Source organism: Schistocerca serialis, chromosome 7 (genome assembly GCF_023864345.2).
Source record: "Schistocerca serialis cubense isolate TAMUIC-IGC-003099 chromosome 7, iqSchSeri2.2, whole genome shotgun sequence".
NCBI classification, from domain to species: Eukaryota; Metazoa; Arthropoda; class Insecta; order Orthoptera; family Acrididae; genus Schistocerca; species Schistocerca serialis.
In genome coordinates, this window is record NC_064644.1 from 100,501,763 (window position 1) to 100,523,590 (window position 21,828).

At 43.8% G+C, this 21,828-nt stretch overlaps 1 protein-coding gene across 1 annotated transcript in view; it reads right to left on the minus strand.

Moving 5' to 3' along the window:
• LOC126412798 (putative oxidoreductase GLYR1 homolog) overlaps window positions 1-20,850 on the minus strand; it is a 262,238-nt gene extending 241,388 nt beyond the window's left edge. The window contains exons 1-2 of the mRNA XM_050082577.1: window positions 20,557-20,850; window positions 20,424-20,460 (exon numbers count right to left, since the gene is read on the minus strand). Coding sequence (XP_049938534.1) covers window positions 20,424-20,460; window positions 20,557-20,591 — 72 coding nt within the window. The 5' untranslated portion in view covers window positions 20,592-20,850. The remainder of the gene's footprint in view (window positions 1-20,423; window positions 20,461-20,556) is intronic.
• Window positions 20,851-21,828: the final 978 nt, after the last annotated feature.

Below are 21,828 nucleotides of genomic sequence, written 5' to 3' on the forward strand. Positions count from 1 at the left end.
ACTATGGACAAAACAGGAAAAGAAAACCAGAGAGAGAAGCAAGAAACAGGTAGAAGCGGTAAAATCAAGAGAGCAGATGACCGTGGCTGGCCGACCACGAGAATAAAAAGGAAAAGCCAGCCACTCTGCGACATATTAAAACAATTCATCCTAAAAGCATTAGACTGCAGAACATAAAGGGACAAAGGACATGCGCTAAAACTTATACACAATGCTAAAATGCACCATCATATATAAAACATAAAACTAAGTTAGCAAATGAGGCGTCGTCAGCTAAAATTAATGGCAACGAGTCCGGTAGCTGAAGAGCCCGTTGCAGGGCAGCCAAAGAAGGGCAGCTCACCAAGATATGGGCCACTGTCAGCCAGGCGCTGCATCGACACTGAGGTGGGTCATCACGGCGCCGGAGCTAGCCACGTATCACACAAGTGTGGCCAATGCAGGGCTGGCAGAGAACCACAGAGTCCCTGTGAGAGGCCCGCAAGGAGGACTGCCACACATTTGTAGTCTCCTTAATGGCATGCAGTTTGTTGTGCATGCTGAGGTTATGTCATTTCGTCTCTCAAAAGCGCAAAACCTTGCGGCATAGTACTGAACACAGGTCAGTTGCTGAGAAGCCGATCTCCATATGCGGTTTCCACGTAGCCTGTTTGGCCAGCCTCTCACCAAGTTTGTTGTCTGGGATTCCGACGTGACCTGGGGTCCAGACAAACACCACTGAATGACTGGACCTTTCCAGGTCATAGAGGGACTCCTGGATGGTCACTACCAAATGATGACGAGGGCAGCGCTGGTCGATAGCTTGTAGGCTGATCAGTCAGTACACAGAAGAAACAACTCGCCAGGGCATGAACGGATGTGCTCGAGAGCATAAGATATAGCCACAAGCTCGGCCGTGAAAACACTGCAGCCATCGGGCAAGGAACACTGTTCAATATGTCCTCCATGGACATACCCGAAGCTGACGCGAGCATCAGCCAGTGAGCCATCAGTGTAAACAATTTTGTGGCCTCGGTACATGTCAAGAATCGAGAGGAAGTGGCAGCGGAGAGCTGCGAGGTTAACTGAGTCCTTAGGGCCATGTGAAAGGTCCAGGCAAAGCCGCGGCCCAGGTTTACATCATGGATGTGTATGTGAATGGACCTGAAGTATAGGTGGTAAAGGCAAGGACTCCAATTCGGAAAGAAGGGATCGGACACAAACTGCAATTGGAAGCCCTGACCTGGGCCGCTGATGAGGGAGATGAACTGCCGTGGGTGGGAAAAGGAGACAGTGATTTGGATCCGCAGGAGAACTACGAACATGTGCAACGTAACTGGCCAGCAGTTGTGCATGCCTAACCTGCAATGGAGGGACTCCGGCCTCCACAAGGATGCTGGTCACCAGACTTGTGCTACAAGCTCCTGTCACTAGGCGAACGCCACAGATGTGCAACGGATCAAGTAAACGTAACACTGACGGCACCACCGAACCATAAACCAGACTCCCATAGTCAAGGCGGGATTGAACAAGGGATCTGGAGAGCTGAAGCAGCGTAGAGCTATTTGCACCCTAGTTGGTTTTGCTCAGGCAGCGGAGGGCATCGATATGCTGCCAACACTTCCGTTTAAGCTCCCTGTAGGCGCCGCTCAGCACAGCAATACTGGGGGAGCAGTACGAAGTGCAGAAGTCATCTGCATAGAGAGAAGGTGAGACAGACAGCCCTACAGCTGCCGCTAGACCATTAATGGCCACTAAAAATAGAGAGAGACTCAATACAGAGCCCCGCAGGACATCATTCTCCTGGATATGGGGGAAACTATGGGAAACGCCAACATGGCCAGTAGGCCATGTCACTCCAGGACCCAACCCAACCGCCAACACACCATACATTTAAGTAGCTTACAAAGAAAGTTGGTGAGGCTGATGGACCAATAGCAGAGGCAGACAGCCCTACAGTCCACATCAAGCGGGTTTTTACCGGGTTTGAGCACCGGAATGATAGGGCTTTCCTGCTATTGCGATGGAAAGATGCCATCGCACCAAATCCGGTTGAAGATGATGAGGAGTAGTCAGATGAGAGATGTTTAAATCATCTGACTGCGGATCCGATCTGGCCTAGGAGCTGTGTCGGGGCAATGTGCAAGGGCATAGAGGAGCTTCCTCTCTGTAAATGGGGCATTATAGGATTCACTGTGGTGTGTAGTAAACGAGACGACTTTCCCTTCCAGCCACTGTTTGAGAGTGCGAAAGGCTGGGGGTAATTCTCCGACGCAGAGGCTTGAGCATAGTGCTCAGCAAAGTGCTCGGCAATCGCGTTTGCACCAGTAGATAACACGCCATTTATGTTAACAGCAGGAACACGTTGTAGTCTGGTAGCCAGAAACACATTTGATCTTTGCCCAGACTTGGGAAGGTGACGTATGGCACCCAATGATCGAGACACATCTCTCCCAACACTCCTGCTTCCATCGTTTGATAAGTTGGTGAACATGGGCCCGTAGCCATTTAAAGGCATGCTCCAGGGAAGGGTGCTGTTTATGCCGCTGTAGAGCTCACAGATGCTCCTTAATTGTTTCAGCAACTTCCGGTGACCACCAAGGGACTGCCTTTTGCTGGGAGCACCCTAAAGAGCAAGGGATCGTGTTTTCTGCCACAGAAATGATTGTTGTTGTCACTTGCTCAACCATTACATCGATGTTACCGTATGGGAGAGATTCAACGGTGACAGCAGAGGTGAAAGTTCCCCTATCCGCCTTGTTTAAAGTTCATTTAGCAGGTGTCCGTGGGCATGACGCCGAGGCAGTGACAGTAAGATGGGGAAGTGGTCACTACCAAACAGGTCGTCATGTGCTTTCCAGTGCATAGATGGGAGAAGTCCCGAGCTGCAAGTTGACAAATCAATGGCTGAGTAGCTACCATGAGAAACACTGAAATGTGCAACGGCCCCAGTATTTAAGAGGCAGAGGTCGTACTGAGAAAGTAAAGTTTTGACATATCTGCCTCAGCCAGTAAGCATGGTGCCACCCCACAAAGGGTTATGGGTGTTAAAATCTCCCAAAATTAGGAAAGGTTTAGGGAGTTGATCAATAAGTGCAGTTAATACATTCAGGGAAACTGCACCATGTGGAAGAAGATATTGCAGACAGTTATTTCCTGTATTGTCCTTATTCTGACAGCTACAGCTTCAAGAGGGGTTTGAAGGGGCACAGTTTCACTACAGACTGCGTTTAGGACATAAATGCTAACCCCAACAGACACTCGATTATAGTCGCTACAGTTCCTATAGTGTCCCTCATAGCTTCGGAGGGCAGGGGTCCACATTGCCAGGAACCAGGTTTCCTGGAGGGCAATGCAGAAAGCAGGTGTAAAGCTTCACAGTTGCCGTAGCTCATCCAGGCAGTGGGAAAAACCGCCACAATTCCACTGGAGGATGATATCATCGTGAGACTGGGAAGGCATGGAACATTCAATGAGGCAGTTTACGCCTCAGGGTCACCTGCTGCCACCAATTTATTGCCTGAGCAGTCTATGTCCATGGTCCAGCGAGATCTGGGTCCTCAGTGGACGCCAGAAGCTCCACCTCATCCGCAGATGTAGAGCTTGTAGGTAGTGGGGCTGTGGGTGCCACAATTCCCTTAGTCTTGGGAACTTTCTTTTCTCATAGTGGTGGCATAAGAGGACAGCCACAGGATGTAGGTGCTCAAATTTCCTCTTAGCCTCAGTGTAGGTCAGTCAGTCCAGCATCTTATATTCCATGATTTTCCTCCCTTTCTGTAAAATCCTGTAGTCTGGCGAGCAAGATGAATGATGCTCTCCACAGTTGACACAGATGGGAGGCAGGGTACATGGAGTATTGGGATGTGATGGACGTCCACAATCTTGACATGTGACGCTGCATGATGAGGATGATGATGATGATTGGTTTGTAGGGCGCTCAACTGCGTGGTTATCAACACTCATACAAAAATCCCAACCTTTGCCGAGTCCAATCTCGCCACTTTCAGGAATGATGATGAAATGATGAGGACAACACAAACACCCAGTCATCTCGAGGGAGATGAAAATCCCTGATCCCGACAGGAATCGAACTCGGGACCCTGTGCTCGGGAAGCGAGAACGCAACCGTGAGACCACGAGCTGTGGACTGTAACGCTGGAAGTACAGCAGGAAGACATATGGCTGAACTTCCAGCACTTAAAACACTGAATTGGCAGAGGGATATATGGCTTGACATCACAGTGGTAGGCCATCACCTTGACCTTCTTGGGCAAATGTGTCACCCTCAAAGGCCAAGATGAAGGAACAGGTGGCAACCTGTTTATCCCTCAGACACCGATGGACGAAATGAACACCTCGTTGCTCTAAATTGGCACGCAGCTCGTCGTCAGACTGCAAAGGAAGGTACATGTGGAATATAATACCCTGGACCATATTTAAGCTCTTATGAGGTGTTAACAGAAACATCCCCCTACTTGTCACAAGCGAGTAATGCCCATGACTAGGCAGAGGATGCTGTTTTTATCAAGACTGACCCAGACCGCCTTTTGGACAAGCCCTCCACCTCCCCAAACTTGTCCTCCAAATGCTCCACAAGAAAACTGATGCTTCATGGACATGAAGGATTCCCCATCAACTCTCGTACATATGAGGTACCGGGGCGAATAAGATTCACTACATCCTTAACCTGGCATTCCTTCCATGGTGTGGCCGGGAAGGGGAAGCAGAGAGCACTAATCTTTCACATGTAGCTTATCTTAAGTTGACAAATGTGGGGCAGCCGCATCAGCTTTTTATCAAAGAGGAGTCCCAAAAATCACAATTATGCCCCAGTCTCTACATACTGGGTACACAAGTAGAGTTATGGGCCGAGAAGAACCATGGTACTATGGCAGAAATGCATGACCTGCATTTTCACAAAAGAAAACTGAAACCGTGGGAAATGGTCCAAGAGAGATGCCTTCTTCGAGCTGCCATTCAACCAAGGCTATAGGAAAAGTCATCAATGTACAGTGGGAGGGTAACCGCTTGTCAGACAGAAGTCACTAGCCCACTGATGATGATTGGGAGAGTGCAATACTCAGTACTGAGCCCTGAGCCCTGAGGGATGCAGTTCTCAATTATGGCTTCAGCTGCAAGAGGCTGCAGTCGTTTGTGTGTGTGTGTGTGTGTGTGTGTGTGTGTGTGTGTGTGTGTGTGTGTGTGTATGTGTGTGTGTGTGTGCGCGCGCGCGTTTTTGACAAAGGCCTTGTTGGCTGAAAGCTTATATTGTGACAATCTTTCTTGTGCCTACCTGAGACTCAGTATCTCTGCTATATAGTGAGTAGCAACTTTCCTTTTCATAATATTGTTCCATAAGAATCATAGTGATAACAACTGAAACTTCGGCAAGCAGCTGTGGAATCTACAATCATGGAGGATATGTAAAATGTGATGACAGGTCTTTGCTGACAATATTTGTCTGGTGTGTAGCGTTTTATAGAAGTGGAATGTGGATGATAGGCAGTTCAAACAAGAATAGAATAGAAACTTTTGGAATGTGGTGCTATAAAAGAGGGTTAAAGATTAGATGAGCAGATCCTATAACAAGTGGGGGGGGGGGGGGGGGGGGGGTACTGAATCCAATTGGGAAAAAGAAATTTATGGCACAACTCAACTAAAAGGACAAATTCATTTGATAGGACACATTCTGAGGCATGAAGGACTCATCAAGCATTGTTGTGAGATATTGGTGTTGGCCTTAGCACTGGACTTTTGGATTGTGATTTCCAACCTAACCCATGGTCAGTTGTGGATCATCCTCCCCAGTAACAATGATGCCCCGCAATTCAAAAACTTAGCAAAATTGTCTGTCAGGCTACCCTTCTTTCAAGCAGTTTGCAGAGGAAGTTTGTGAGGCTAATCAGTCAATGGTTCTTCATATAATTTGAATTGGGATGATGATATTTCTCCATAGCGAAGGAAAAACACCTTCTGAACACATGGTAGTCTGTGAGTTGGATTATAGATTATGAACAGAAGCAGGGCCTGATGACATACCGTGTGATGACTTAAGAGCCTGAAAAATTTCCCAGTCAATGAAAAGATGATTATACAATATTCAGGATAAAGCGAATCCAGGTAAGGGGTTGTCTTCTACTTGTCTTTTTTGTCTTCAGAAGGTAGCAAGATAAGAAGGGGCACTGACAAATTTGAAAAATGTGTCATGAAGTGTTTGGCAAGAACTGGCGCATTGGTAGAAAACCATCATGGAGGAGGAGACCCAGAACATTTGTTGATTTGTGACAGTCCTGTAGACAATAGAGTTTGCCCACACCTTGGAAAAAGAGGTGTACATTCCCAGCATTCCTTCTTACCATGTTTAATTTAATAGCAAACCTTTAAGCAGCCACTTAAACTGAGGATGGCAGTCAGAGAAGGGTGTTGCTTAAAACATAGGGTCGTTTGATGGTCCTGAATAGCTGGTCACCTGTGAAGGGAACCCATAAAAAGAGGTATACAGCTGCCACTTGGCCCTTCGGAGAGCCCCACTTGGTAGTCAGTTCATTGTGCAGAGACAAGGAGGAGACAAGATCACTGGAAAAACTACCATATAGCAAGCACTGCAGCAAAGTCACGAGACTGGGGGAAGAGAGAGCAGGATTAATAGCCAAAATGGGCAACACCAAAGCGGATAGTGGTACTGTCATCGAGAAGTTTGGAAAGAAGTTCATGAATCAGTCAGTGGTGTGGTGAATGTTGTTATTATTATTACTGTTGTTGTTATCTTTAGTTCAGTCTGGTTTAATGCAGCTTCCATGCTGGCCAACCCTGTGCAATCCTCTGTGTGTCACAACTACAACCTACACAAATTTGCAGCTGCTTACTGTATTCAAGCCTTGGTCACCCTCTACAACTTTTACCCCCCAAACTGCCTTTCATTACGAAACTGATGAGTCCTTCATGCCAGATCCCTTCTTTTAGTCAAGTTGTGCCATAAATTTCTTTGTCGGTTTTTTTTTTTCCCTCTCTAATCTGGTTTACTACCCCCTCAATTGTTGCTAGAACTACCTATCTAATCTTCAGCACTCTTTTATAGCACCACATTCCAAAAGCTTCTATGGTATTCTTGTGTGAACTGCCAATCGCCCACATTTCACTTCCGTACAAGGCTACAGACCAGACAAGTCTCTTCAGGAAAGACATCCTAACACTAAAATTTATATTAGATGTTAACAAATTCCTCCATCTTTAGAAACACTTATCTTGCTTTTTGCGAGTGGTGTGCAGTGAAGTTACCAAGTGAGTGTTGGGGGGGAGAAGGTCGTCTGATTAACGTTGCCATCTCAGGGTCCATAAGGACCCTGCCTGGAGGTAAATAGACATTTCAAATTACACTTTCTAGCTGCCAGTAATTTTACAGGGTTGGAGAATGGTCATTTGAGAAATGTGTTTTTTGGAGAGCAACACAGCTAACAAAACGAGACATCTGTTGTGCAGCTACGGCAGGTGATAGTAACATCCTATGCAGTTCCATTAAATTATAATATTACAAGTGAAAAGGCCAACAGAACAGTTCACACTCCAGGTTTACTGTCTGTCACCAGTGAACAATATACAGGGACATAGGTTTTGATTTCGACAGTGTCGAGGGTCTGGCAACACTGGAGTGTGTTTCTCGAGAGACATTTTCTTTATCTCATTAACTACTTTACAGTACTTTGCAAGGGCGTGTCTGGTGTAAGAATAGGAACTGAATAGGAGTGGGAAGCCTTGGGAGCAGCAGTCCGAGGCTCCTTCAAGCACTGACTAGGTCGATGGTATGTAGATTCTTGGGGATATGATTCCCTGAAGGGAGACCTACCACTGCTAAACATTGCAGGAGGACAGTACTACTTCTGGCCTGATACAGGGAACTGAGATCCCAGAAGATGGTGCTGTAGGAATAGAAAGAAAGAGGCCTTTCTCCCCTTTGGGCTAATTTACTTGCATGACTACCAGACAGAAATGTCACAGGAACGAAGAGAATAAGTACTTGACATAGCAGCAAAATGGGATGGTCTATAAGCACATAAGTTATTTTCTGGGCTTCAAAATATGAGGGGCAACCAGTTACACTCCTTAACTAAGGTAACAGTCTTTTCGGGTATTGGCAAGGGTAGTGGTCTCTGCAGTTGATATGACACAGAAGTGACTGCTCATATTGTAAGTTCTCATGAAGTGGCTGACCACAGTCTCCACAAATTGGGCTTTTCGTACAACAGAAGACACATGCCCAAAGCATTGATGTATACAGCATCGCTTTATGGGTGAGGGAAATATGGCTTCACACCACAGCTGTAGACCATGATTTTAAATTGCTCAGGAAGCAAATCCCTCTCAGAAGTGAGGACAGATGCTTCAGTGTCAACCTTACTGTCTAGTGGGGCTTGATGTATGAAGTGGGTCACTTGCTTCTCCAAGTTTTGATGTAATTCCTCATGTGCATGCAGCATTAAGTTGTGGTGAAAATTTAACCCCAAACCATGTATGGGCTCTTATGGCTCAGTTAACCGTTATGTAATCAAGTTTCTTGCAAGAGGATTGGGTACAATGTTCAGTTCAGATTAACAGATTTCACCATAAACATTTTTGATATTGCTTACAATAGATAGACAGGATCCTTCATAGTCAAGTCACAAACCAGGAACAGAGGGGAGTAGGTTTTTGTGGTTTACTTGTTTTTGCTTTCCCCCCATGGTGTGGTGAAGGAAGAAAACTTCTTGGAGTCATAATGATCTACACTGAAGCATTCAGGGCTGTCCTGAAGAGACTGCCAGAGTCTGGTAATGGTCACAAGCTGATTACTCAGGTCGTAAAACAACTAGGGTCACACACGCCCATGTCAGAACTGTAGAACATAAAGGCACGTTAATATAGGCTCAATTGACAGAAGGAAAGACAGTTAATATAGGGATGAGAAGAATGGTCTATAAATTAAACCCTTGAGAAACAGAGGTCCTGAACTAAAGATTAATGTCCTTCGCCATACTGCCGCGATGGATAAAAAGTACAATGCAGTAAACAGCCAACACGTCGTTTGCTAAACCGGTCGGTAACTCAAATGGCAAAAAACAAATGAGAACTTAAGTGGTTAAAAAAGGGCATTCCATCAGGAAATGGCAGACCGTCAAAGGTTGAGGACAATGAGTACACGGTGATGGGGGAGCACAGTTTAACAAATGGTGATGGCTAAAAAGACCGAGCCCAATATGCAACACAGCAAAAACAATCTCCTCACTGCAAGAGGGCCAAGAGGAGGTCGTTCAAGCCGCTGGGAGAGTCTAATTATCGGGAGCTTGTTGCCAAGAAGGGAGGACCAGTGGTGATGCCGAAGTGACACCACCTGCTGACAGATGGCAACACAGAGACATCTGAAGGAATGGTGGGCCGAGGTACGAGGCCTGCAGCCTTGGCAGCAGCATTAGGAGCTCCATTTCATGTCAGACTGACGTGACCAACAACACACACAAACATCACAGTGGCTCCATCAAGAGGGAGCAAGTGACAGCTTTCATGCACCCGTTGTGCTAAGGGATGATGGTGTGCATCACCAGAGGCTTTGAGGTGCACTGAGAGAGTTGAAACAGAAGACGCAACTGAAAAGCCTATGTCGCCGGATGTACTCCGTGGCCTCATACAGGGCGAAGAGCTCTGTTATAAATAATAAGCAGTGTTCTGGAAGCAGACACTGAAAAACTTCGGTGATAATGATAAAGGCACACCCGGCGCCACGGTCAGTCCGAGAGCCATCAGAGTACGCAAAGGTACTATCACAAAGTTCAGTGCGAGGGTTGTGAAACTTACGGTGATAGAGTGAAGATGGAGTGCTATCCTTAGGAAGCGAATGAAGGCCAAGGGGAACATGGGTCGGCGTATGAAGCCAAGGTGGTGAAGGGTTCACACCCATCGGGAAAGTGGCAGGGAGTGTGAAGTTAAGCTGCTGGAGCACGAGCTGAAAGCGAATTCCAGGAGGTAACAGAGAAGATGGACATATCCAATACTGGCGATCAAAGGAGTCATCGAACGAGGAGGCATACGATGGGTGCCAACGCATGGCAGACAAACTGCATGCCTATCTGCTGAGCAGAAAGTCACGGCAGTAGGACAGCGGTAGTTCGGCAGCTTTTTGCATACAGACTTTCAACCAGGCTCGTGCAAAAGGCGCCAGTGGCCAAACAGATGCCACAATGGTGGATAGTATGAAGGTGGCATAAGAGGGACGGACGTGCAGGTGCACAAGTGAAACAGGCAAGGGACTGGTACTAACAGAGGAGGCAGGTTCAATCTGCTCCCCAGGAAATATCACGTGACGAAGCAGGAGCAGGGATAATTTTAATTCCCTCTTGTTTTGCCATCTGTGTCTTTAAATTCATTTATTTCATTTTTTACTAATTACTATTAACATACGTGAGCGTAACCTGCACTTTCAAAAAAGAAAAAGGTTGGACCTCAGTTTTAAAGTACATAACACCAGATATGATTTTGAGCTTGATTTAGGTAGGTAATTGATTTTCTAATTTATTTTGACTATTCGTAGTTAGTATCTTTCAGTATAGAGTGAAGTCAGTAATTGTTTCGTAACTTAAATTCTATTGTTGACGTATAAACAAATATAAATCCTGTACTAATTATAAACACTTGGAAGATGAAATACTAGTAATCTTAAAGAATCTATTTAGCTCTATTCGAAAACATGTTAGCAAAGCCAGCTCTTCGTTAATTCCAACGTAATTAACAATTTTGTCAAAGTATTGTTTACATAACTATACATGTTAATAATTCGGTTTACCCCTTATAGTAAAAGAAACTGTTAAAAAGAAACAGTTTTTCGATGAATCCAGTTAACTCATTCCAGTTAACTAAATGAGTTAAGTTTTAATTGTAATTTCTGTAAATGTTAACTCCAAACAATATGTAGTTTCAGTACCTCTTATTGTGATGATATATAAGGGTCTGATTTTGGTCAAAAGACAGTCAGTCCACAGCCGAGTTTCAGACACGTAACTTGCGCTACTTAGAACAACAACAATGCTTCAACTTAACAGTGTAATAAGTGTTAAACAATTCGGCCATGTGTAAAAACAAGGACAGCGCCTGCTCCATACGTACCTGATTATTCTTCAAGAACCGTGAACTTTGTGATTAGGTTTTTTACTGCTCTTAGATGCTCAACAAGAAATCTATTGTAGCAGTGCAGTATGTGGATGGTTCACCTGCTAACTATCAATGAGGCTTATAGGAAGTTTGAACAATAGTGCACTGGCCATATATAACTGTGTATTATTGGAGGATTGTGAACATTAAGTAAAAGACACTGAAACGCAACTGTGCGTTTGTCGGCTACATCATTTACAGTAGTCACTGTCCCAATTACAAACCCCATTTTCCATCCAGTTCAGCAATGCATACGTTGACACCGAGGACAACAAATGAACAAAAATAAAAGTAGGAGGAACTGCTACAACCAATGAGGACATGTAAGACAATGAGGGACCACATGCAGCGGGCTGCCGGGTAAGACACATGGGAGGACCAAGAAAGTTTCCTGTCAAGCATGAGCTCCAGGATTTTCGTAGTTTCAACTAATTTAATACAACGGGCCCAAGACGTAAAGTCGGTTGAAGAAAGCACTGCTCTACCAGAAATTCACACAAACGGTTTAATCAGTTGAAAAACGAAAGTCATTGTCAATGCTCCATGAGTAAAGACGATCAAGACTACACTGAAGACGCCACTCAAGAAGACAAGTCCAAGCAGAACTCCAACAGGTCACAAAATCGTAACTGAAAAAGGAAGCTGGAGATGCCCGGTGCGGTACAGGCAATTATAGGATTAATGGCGATAGCAAAGAGGTCGACGCTCAGGATGGAACCCTGAGGCACACTGTTTTCCTGGATAAAGGTGTCTGGCAAAGCAGCACACACACTTACCTTGAAAACTGAGTCTTTTTAAAACGCCTGAAGGCAACAGGGCATGCAGCCACAGGAGCCCCACATGTAGAGAGTATGGAAGATACCAGTCCTCCAGCACATGTCACAGACTTTCTCCAAATTGAAAAACACGGCCAGAGTGAGATAGTTTCACAGAAAATTATTAATAACATAGGTAAACAAAGTGATGTGATGGTCAACTGCAGAAACGCGCGCTCAGAATCCACACTATGCAGCGGTTATTAAATTGCGAGACTCGAGCCACCACACCAGCTGGGCCTGAATCATACGTTCCATAACCCTGCAAACACAGCTGGTGAGAAAAATGGAGTTGTAGCTAGAAGGAATGCATTTCTCCTTACCGGGCTTACGTATGGGTATGACAGTGGCTTCATGCCAGCATCTGGATAACATGCCTTCTGCCCAGAAAGGAGAAAGTGCTTGCTCGCATGAGAAACGTTCTGCAACATCTGGATGTGAACATCATCTGGCCCTGGGGCAGAGGATTGGTATGAATTGAGGCCATGATCTAGCTCCCTCATAGTAAAGGTGGCATTGTAGGACTGATGATTCTGAGAAGAGAACAGTATCGCCCAAGCCTTCTGCACTTTTTCCTGATGAAGGAAGGCAGGACAATAGTGGATGGAGCTCAAAATCTCCGCAAAATAGTGGCCCAAGGTGTTGGGGACAGCAATAGGGTGCATTGTGACATTGTTTGCTACTGCCAGGCTGGAAATTGGGGAATGGACCTTGGTCTCTGAGAGCCATCGGAGGTTGGCACCCACATGACAGAAGGGGGAGTGGAACTGTTAGAAGAACTAGTATATGAAATCAAGCTAACTTTTTTCTGTGGTGGAAAGGATAATGTTTGTAAGATACTCCACCTGGTCATTGTAACTGGGGAAATGTTCAGCGAAGGTCGCCAGGGATGAGTAAAGCCTCCATTCGGCCTGAGAAATCTGCCGCTTTGGTGTGTATGTAGATGGGTTAGGAGTCATCATATGGACAGCACGCAGGAAATGGTCGCTGGAGAACGTGTTAGAAAGAACAGATCACTAGAGGCGATGGGCAAACTGAGCAGTGCACGAGGAGAGGTGTGTGCATGTGCGTGGAGTCTGAAAGAAAAGTGGGTGCTCCCGTGTTAAGGCAGATGAGGTTAAGTTGATTGTGAAGGTAAGACAAGAGTGCACCTTGCGGACAGGTTCTGGGAGATGGTGCGCATTAAAGTCACCAAGCAGCTGAAAGGGGTGATAAAGCTGCCCATTAAACTGCAGGAAATTCTGCCCTTGTGGCATAGAATGATGGAGGGATGTAAACAGTGCAGAGAGGAGGTCAAGTGAGGAAGGAAAATGTGGAGTGCAACAGCTTGAAGGCAGGTAGTCAGGGAGATGGGTTGACTATGAATGTCATCCCGTATGAGCAGCATGACTCCCCACTAGATGGAATGCCATCCTCAGGGGGTGGGGTGGGAGGGTGTCACAACAGACCAGGAAGAAATGTGAAGAGTTTAAAAGTGGTCGTGAGGACGCAATTTTTTCTCCTGGAGGCGGAGAACAAGGGACACTGTGATTCCAAAAGCAGCAATAAGTCCTCTTTGTTGGATCAAAGGCTTCGAACTTTCCATTGGAGGAGAGAGGAGGGAATGGGTAGAAGGGAAAAATGAAGGTGGTGTTGCCTCAACAGCTGCGGAGTGCCATCCTACGAAGGCTGGAGGATCCTACTCCACGAGATCTACAGAAACGTTGGCATTCCCGTTTTGTCGGAGTGCAGCGTCCAGGGCAGAAAAACAATTGGTGGTGTGCACCGGCGACATGGACGAGGATACCATGTGACGCCACGTCGAAGAGGATCTCCGAGTCAGCCAAGGAGTAGACAGTTTGACTTCTCCCGACTGGAGGAGGAGGACTCAGATGTTTGTTGGCTGGAAGGAAATAGGAAGTTGTTGCACGAATATTCCCTCTGTCCTGTACACCCTGGCGGTTGTGTAGCAGGTAACTTCGCCCTGTGAGGCTAAAGATTTTACAACCACAGTGCTGAATCTGAGATCACGTGTCTGTGCGGCCATGTCCTTTGTGGAATGAGATGTAAGCAAGAACAGTACTGTAAAGGCCAGATAGTAGAATGCAGGGTTTGCAACTAGCCAACAACTTGCGAGGGACTGGGTGAGGCACTTTTCCTTCAACCTTCAGCCAATGTGTAAGCAAGAGCAGGATTTCACAGGTCTGGCAATTGCATCCACACCTTTCTGAATAATAAAAAGATTTACAGTTGCAAAGGATTGACCATCTTTGGTACGTGAAACCACAAGGAACCATGGTGCAGCTAGGAGGGTATTTGAATCCTGAGCTTCATTCTATTTATGTTTGATAGACATTGACTGTGAAGAAGATGACTGGCTCATTGCGAGATAATCCCCATCATTGTCAGCGTCTCCTCTGGCGTGCTCCTTCCAATTAGGGGCTCCCCCCTCAGATGGGGCCACGTCCGTCTTAAGTGATTGTATACACCTCCTGAACACCCGACAGAGGGACCGCTCAGGCAATTGCCCCTACCTGGGCTTGGCCTGCACCAGGGGGCACGTGCGAACCTACCTGTCAACCCGAGGCTGTTAATGACTCGTTACCCAGTCACCTGTTAAGCGTCAGATGCAAGGGCTGGTCTTCAGGAGGACACAGGGAGAAAGAGAAAAAGAGCAAATTCAAACACCGAAGCAGAGGAAGGATAGGAGAAGGAGAATGAAGAGAGAAAAAAATGGAATGAAAAACGGTTGAGAGAGTATTCTGATATCAGCTACTGAAAATGCAGAACACATTCCCAAAACATCCCAGACATGATCCCCAAGGGGGGGGGGGGGGGGGGAAGAATAGTAAGAGGATAGACATGTAGCACAGAATAGAAAAAAATGCTGCAAAGGCTGGAACCCTGTGGTAGCCAAGCACGAACCCACCAAAAAGCAGTGAGCCCCCTGGGGGTCAGGTCTCTTGACTGTGCAACATAGCCTCCATGCTACCAATTACTCTGGTCAAGCGTCCTCTCCATATATGCCATTCAGGCAGAGTAATGGCCACCTGGTTTGACAGTCACTGCATGGAGTCCCAGAACCCCTGACCACTCCCCAAAGGAATAGAAATCCTATTCATTTGCATGCATAGGGAGGAAACAATAGTGCATTCTCTGCATAGTCAGGGGCTGTCATTATGTCAGTGTCCGTCAACCCCCACATCGACTGGCTATTATGCCAAGTACTGGACTACCTTCCCACGTGGCTCACAATTCTGTAAAAATTACTTTTTGAAAAAAGTGGGGGACAAACTCAGATGTGAGGACCAAACATGAGTTAACTACAGTAAATATTGTAAAACAAATGAAGTGGGAAAAGCCCCAGTGTCCTACAAGCAAGCTAGGTTGTTAAAAGGGAATCTGTCCTACAGATTAAGTCTGAGAAAAGATATTATTAGCGAGTAAGAGTGCTGCACAGAAAAGGAAGTATGGCAATGGCTTGGTGCCGCAAGGCTCATACTCACGAAAGGGGTACGAGATCCTTGGGGTAGGCGGGGCGGGGGGTAGCCCGTATGTTCCTGACTTAACTCAGGTCATTTCATAGGTCACTGGCCGCACTGGCAAGGATATGAATACATTCTACTGCAAAACTGATTTACTGAGAAAGATTTAATAACAATGGTCATAGCTGAAATAACAAATCACGCACCAAAAATGTTTTGCATTTATCAGTGGTACACTGATTGAGACTGTAAAAGTAGCAGAGTTAATATCTACATGGATACTCAGTACAACACACTTAAAGGTCTGGCAGAGGGTTCATTGAACCCCCCTCACAATAATTCTCTATTATTCCACTCTAAAACAGCGCGTGGAAAAAATGAACACCCATATCTTTCCGTTTGAGTTCTGATCTCCCTTATTTTATTATGATGATTGTTTCTCCCTATGTAAGCTGGAGTAAACAAAATATTTTTGCATTCGAAGGAGAAACTTTGAGACCAAAATTTAGAATCTGAATCTAGACTAGATTCAGCTGCAATGAGAACTGCGTTTGTTTTAGTGATGTCCACCCCAAATCCGGCATCATGTCCGTGAGACCCTCCCCTATTTCTCGATAATACAAAATATGCTACTCTTCTTTGTACTTTCTCGATATACTACATTAATCCTATTTGGTAAGTGTTCCAAACCACACAGCAGTACTCCAAAATTATAGTGTCGGGAGTCTCTTTAGTACATCCGTTGCATCTTCTAACTGTTCTGCCTTCTCCACAACATTTTTGTGGGTTTTTTTCCAACTTAAGTTGTTCGTAATTATAAGTCACAGCGAGCTATAACTGTACAAGTCAGATATGTGTTTGAAATTAGACTTTTTTTTTAACCATTTCATCAATTGTATCATCCGAGTTGAGAAGTCGTCAGTAAATGGATCCAATTATTATTTTATTCCGCTTGCCAATAATAACCTCAACTCATACTGACTCCCTCACAGAACTATCCACTTTAACTTTGCTACAATATAGACCCACATCCACTGATTGTGAACACACTGCTATTCATTAAGTTGCTGCCCTCCTCCATCTGTTTCATGGTTGACAGACAGTATATGTACCCAATTTGCTGGATTATGCAACATTACGCAATACATTTTTAATGTAGGGGGGCCTACTTTTCAATTTCAGTAGTTTATAAAGAAAAGTGTGTAAAAAAATGGAGCGAATACTGCCAGCCACAAATGACTCAAAAATTGCTGAACCAATTAGAAAACAGGGCAACAAAATTCTATGAGGAGTGGATATTGTCAATGATGACCTTGACCTTAAGCTACATCACACATACCTGTTAACATAACCATTAAAGCAGACTAACTTTCACTGGCTTTGTAACTGGTACGTGCATGCACACACCTGGTTACCTACAAGCATATGTACTATTCCCCCATAAGAAAACAGGCCCACTGATGTAGGCGGAAAAGTTACTCACTAATTGGGATCATAAATTAATTTTAATAGTTTAAGTACAATATATGTAGACCTACATAATATGCATCAAATCATTCATTGGAGACTTGTCCGTTATCCAATATAGATTTCCTGAATTTACCTTTTAGTTTAAGTTTTACAACAAAAAGTGTATTCAGTATGGAGTGAATATAGAAATAAGTCTACACTACAAATCAATACCACAACCTACATTACACATCCACATTCGTTGGCTTTGAAAACTCAAGTGAATTATATACCACCTCAACCTAGATTTTGGAACTGTGAGGGGGAGGGGGAATGTCAATATCACGTTTGCTCGGCATACACACTAATGTTATTTATCAGAAATACTTTTATTTTCAAAGTATGGACTGCTCCAGAAGAGAATCTAGAAATATGACAAAATTATATTGTGTGGTATAATCATTATATTCATCAGCACAGAAGAGAGATTGGCATTTTATCTTATGTTGTCGTGCTCTCCAGGGAAAGGTATATACTTGTATTAGCTAGCCAGAAATACGGAAGCGTCCGATCCCGCCCGTCTGCTTTGACCCATAACGTCCCAAATATGGCGGAAACGACCATAAACCACGATTCCAATATGGCGCATATAAGTCGGTGCGTACACATTATGAGGACGAAAATACACCAAAAAACAAACATACAGACACTTTCCACAAAAAGCCTAATGACACTAACGGGACAAGTGCGGGAAATGGGGTGTTTTTAGGTGGGGGCAAACTAAATATAAACAAATTTAGACACCCACCCCCATACAAAATCACACAAAACGATGAAAAAACCGACGTCACAAAACTCCCCAAATACCACTAAACACAATATCATCTGGAATCAGACACTTCCCTTGACCTATATAGCTCAACAGCAGCTCTCGATCCCATAAATTAGGATCAAACACTTCCCTTGGCCTATATAGCTCAAAAAGATCTCCCGATACCAATATCCACATACACAGCCGCACATTGGGATCGAACACTTCCCTTGACCGGCGCACTGTTAATTTTATCCATCATATCCATTCCTGAACAAAAACAACAACCGATTAATTTTACTAAAATTACCACACAATGTACAGCGAACAACGCTAAATTAACCTTCACACAAAATTGTTAATTCACTGAAACGAATTCCACAACAAACACAGCCGACACTCAAACAATTCTGGATAATGAGCAAAAGCAAACAGAGCCCATTACACCACACAAACTAAAACCCTGAACATACCACCAGAGAGCACAACAAACCACAACACGCCACACTCACAAACCAAACTCCGCGCCGTCATGACGTCACACACAACACCCTTACGTCATGGGTCAAAGCCGACGCGTGGGGTTGGACACTTCTGTCGACCCAGCTAGCCTTAGAATATACACGCCATTACATCTAAGTACATGCTGTCAAAAATAAACAACAGGACACATGAATCTATCGATACCAGATGTCAGCTTCGTTCTGTAACATAATTATCGTGTGTCGTGTGTGCAAACAAAAAAAGAGAAAACTGACACTTCTCTTGTATCTATTTCATCTTGCACAATGTAGGATGAGGCAACAGACTGATCTGTAGCGATGCCTATGGAATGTAAATCATTGGAGTGAGATTGATCAACTTCACCTTTCTAGACAATTGTGCACAACACTTGTTTTAAGATGAGATTAATCAAATCTATTTTATGTAATACATGCAAAGAGCTAGCAAACTAGAAATTACTCCACCATATCTTAGGAAATTCTGAGACAATGGGCAAAACATTATGTGACACAAGATTAATTTGAACAACAACTCACTCTAGACTTTTTATTTCTATTACGCTGAAGAAACAGGATTAAAAAATGAGGAAAACGTTGTTGTACACCAGTAGTCTTTCAGAAAGTATACTTTAACCAAAAACAACCCCCTATCATATTTCTGAGGTAATACCTTTTTAAAATAAAATAAAAAAATAAAAAAAAGGGGGGGGGGTATATTGTAGACAAAAACGAGGACTAAAAAATTATTTAAAGACAATGTTCCAATAATAACACACATACACAACTGAATCATTTTGCCACCCCCCCCCCCCCCGAGAGTGTGTGTGTAGGGAGCAATACAAAGCTCTACCGAAACCAAATAATCAATGGGGTACCCTTCATCTTGCACACAAGTTTCTCTATTACGCCATAACCACTCAATGAATAGAAAATCCACAGTTCTTTGCAGTGCGAATGGTCAGAACTTAAAAGAGCAGCATGACAACAAGTAGCCTACCATCAGAATTACCAAGCAAGCTAGGATTGTGTTTGCGTCAATATCTGGTGTTACCTTCATATATTTATTTATTTGTAAACAATGGTGTGCAAGTGCTGATATACAGTTATGAAATCAACTCAGTGACTACTGAACAGCAGCACACCACATCATTCACACTATGATTATAATTATTCACAAATGATGATGGTAATGTGAGACAGTAAATTGTAGTACACATTACTGCCATGAAGAAATAATACCACTTACTAAGAGGACACAAAAGAAAGGTCAGCACCTATGCAATTGCATGTTGATGGTAATTCAAAACCAAGGGAATTCCATTTCTACGACAAAGTAGTTTATGTTAAGTGCAACTAGCACCTGCCATTAGGAAATGCAATTAGCCTGTTACAGAGGTTGATCATCTCTGTCATGCATAATTCAAAGTAGAATTACATAAGAATGAAATCATCCCACCGATCTTTAAATTTAAATTGTTTACTTCACACACTCATTTTATATAAAGGCCAAAAATAGAATATATTTCATGTATTTGAAGTAGGAACTATCAGCAAACAGCAAAGACACTTCTGACGGATCAAGCATATTTCAATTCACATCATAGCTTACATTTATTGTAAAAATCGGCGCATACTCCTTCCTGCACACAAGAAGACAACCAATGAGTTGACTTTTCCCCAGGAGAAACAATATAAAAACTTGCCATTCTAGTCTACATCTAGGAAAAAAATACCAGTTATACTCGGAGAGGTGAGGGTCAATCGGTTATACGGAAACAAATCATTTGATGCCATTATTGATGTTCTAGTGGAGGAATCCAAGATCTGTCGTAAGTCGAACCGCCGAAAACATTGTACGTGAATGTAAACATAACAAAAACACGGACATTATGCGTCTCGCCAATACTTTGTACCCAGCTTACAATCACTTTACAGCTTGCAGTTTAAAGTATCTGGCACATTCTTCTGATAGCAGCACAATTCCTCGGTTAAAAATGTAAACAAGCAGCAACACATAAAGCTTGATCAGCAGCGAATGTGGCATCCAGTAACTTGGAAGAGGGTGCTCTCTGATTAAGAGGCTGACTTATCTTGCGGCGCACCAACAAATTATTTTCCACGGGTTTTCGCTAACTGCTAAATGCCTAAAAAGTTCGCAGGGCACATCAGCCGAAGGCTTACGCCCTAACGGTTTCTCACTAGCGTAAGCGTAAACAAAAACACTCACCCGTCCAGGCCATGGAGAAAACCCCTTCATTTTTGCCCTGGAATAAGATTCCACGTTATAAACACAGCACATATTTCAATTTTAAACACTAAATCATTCCTAATATCACTATGTTCGAACAATTTTCGCTCACCACACTAAGTCTCCCAGTTTGAACTCCTCCGCCATATTCCTACACGATCTCGACTGCGACTGATAGGAATTCTGGGAGCAGCGTCCTTTTCTTTACTTGTAGTGCAACACCGCCGAGAGATTTGAAGTTTTGGCGCTTCGCGAACTTAGTAGAGAAAAATCTAAAAGATACGAAGTAAGGGATGAAAAACAGTTACAAACTATTTTTTTACAAGCGTTTGTTCTTCTATGTTGAAAAATTGCAGGTTAATAAAGCTAGCGCTCAAATCCAAACACAGCGCGGAAACGATTCTACGACAAACTGAGGTCATGTATCGCATAAGTATAGTTTGCTCTTCCTTCTGATATGCTTTGCAACGACACAAGGTCGATCAATTGATCGATTCTGAACGGTCGACCTTTTGTATCTCAAAATGTGACAACGATAAATTTATTTATTTATTGGTGCTGAAAGAGTTACGGGTATTGTGTATTTTGAGAGAAGTTTTACAAAAAAGTGAAGAGTTAGACATTATTTCACGCTGAGAATTACCCTGATCTGTGTATGTATGAAATTCCTTCTATCACCGAGTCCAGTAAAATATTATTGAACAGATAGCAGAAAGTTATCGACAACTTCTATTATGCTGATGTGTGTAGTGTGGTACACTGGACAGAAATGATCTTCTTTTTCGTTTTAGGAATTAGGCTTTTAAACGTCGATTCACACTTAACGTAAAAAGGAACAAAAGGGAACGCGACATTCACCATAGCGGTAGACCGAACATCCACACAACGTCACTTCACTTAGACCAGTATACAGTGACCTCTATATGGAGATCACTGCCAGTATACCATTTGGGATACAAAATATCGGAATAGAGTAACCGAAATAAAGATTTAGCAATGATAGTAAAGTCTATTAATGGCCAAAGTAAAATTCAAAATGCATTTTCTATTAATTTTCCATACTGCTGTGAAATAACATCCAATGTGAATAGACCTTTAGCTTTTTCCCTGTTCAAAAGTTCTTTTCATGACTGCTTAGGATTTCCCATGTCCATCCCCCCATATCGTTTTTAATCGAAAGACCGAGTGATACTGGACATAACAAAGCATCATGAACCGGAACAGAATAGAATATGCCATCTACCATGCAAAACATTAGAATTCTGAGGTAACGTTTATTAATAAAGTAACCAGGAATACTGGTAGACTTTATTAACGGTCAAAGCACAATTCACAGCGAAAGATCTTTTGTGGAGGAATTCAGTAAGTAAAAATAACTAAGACC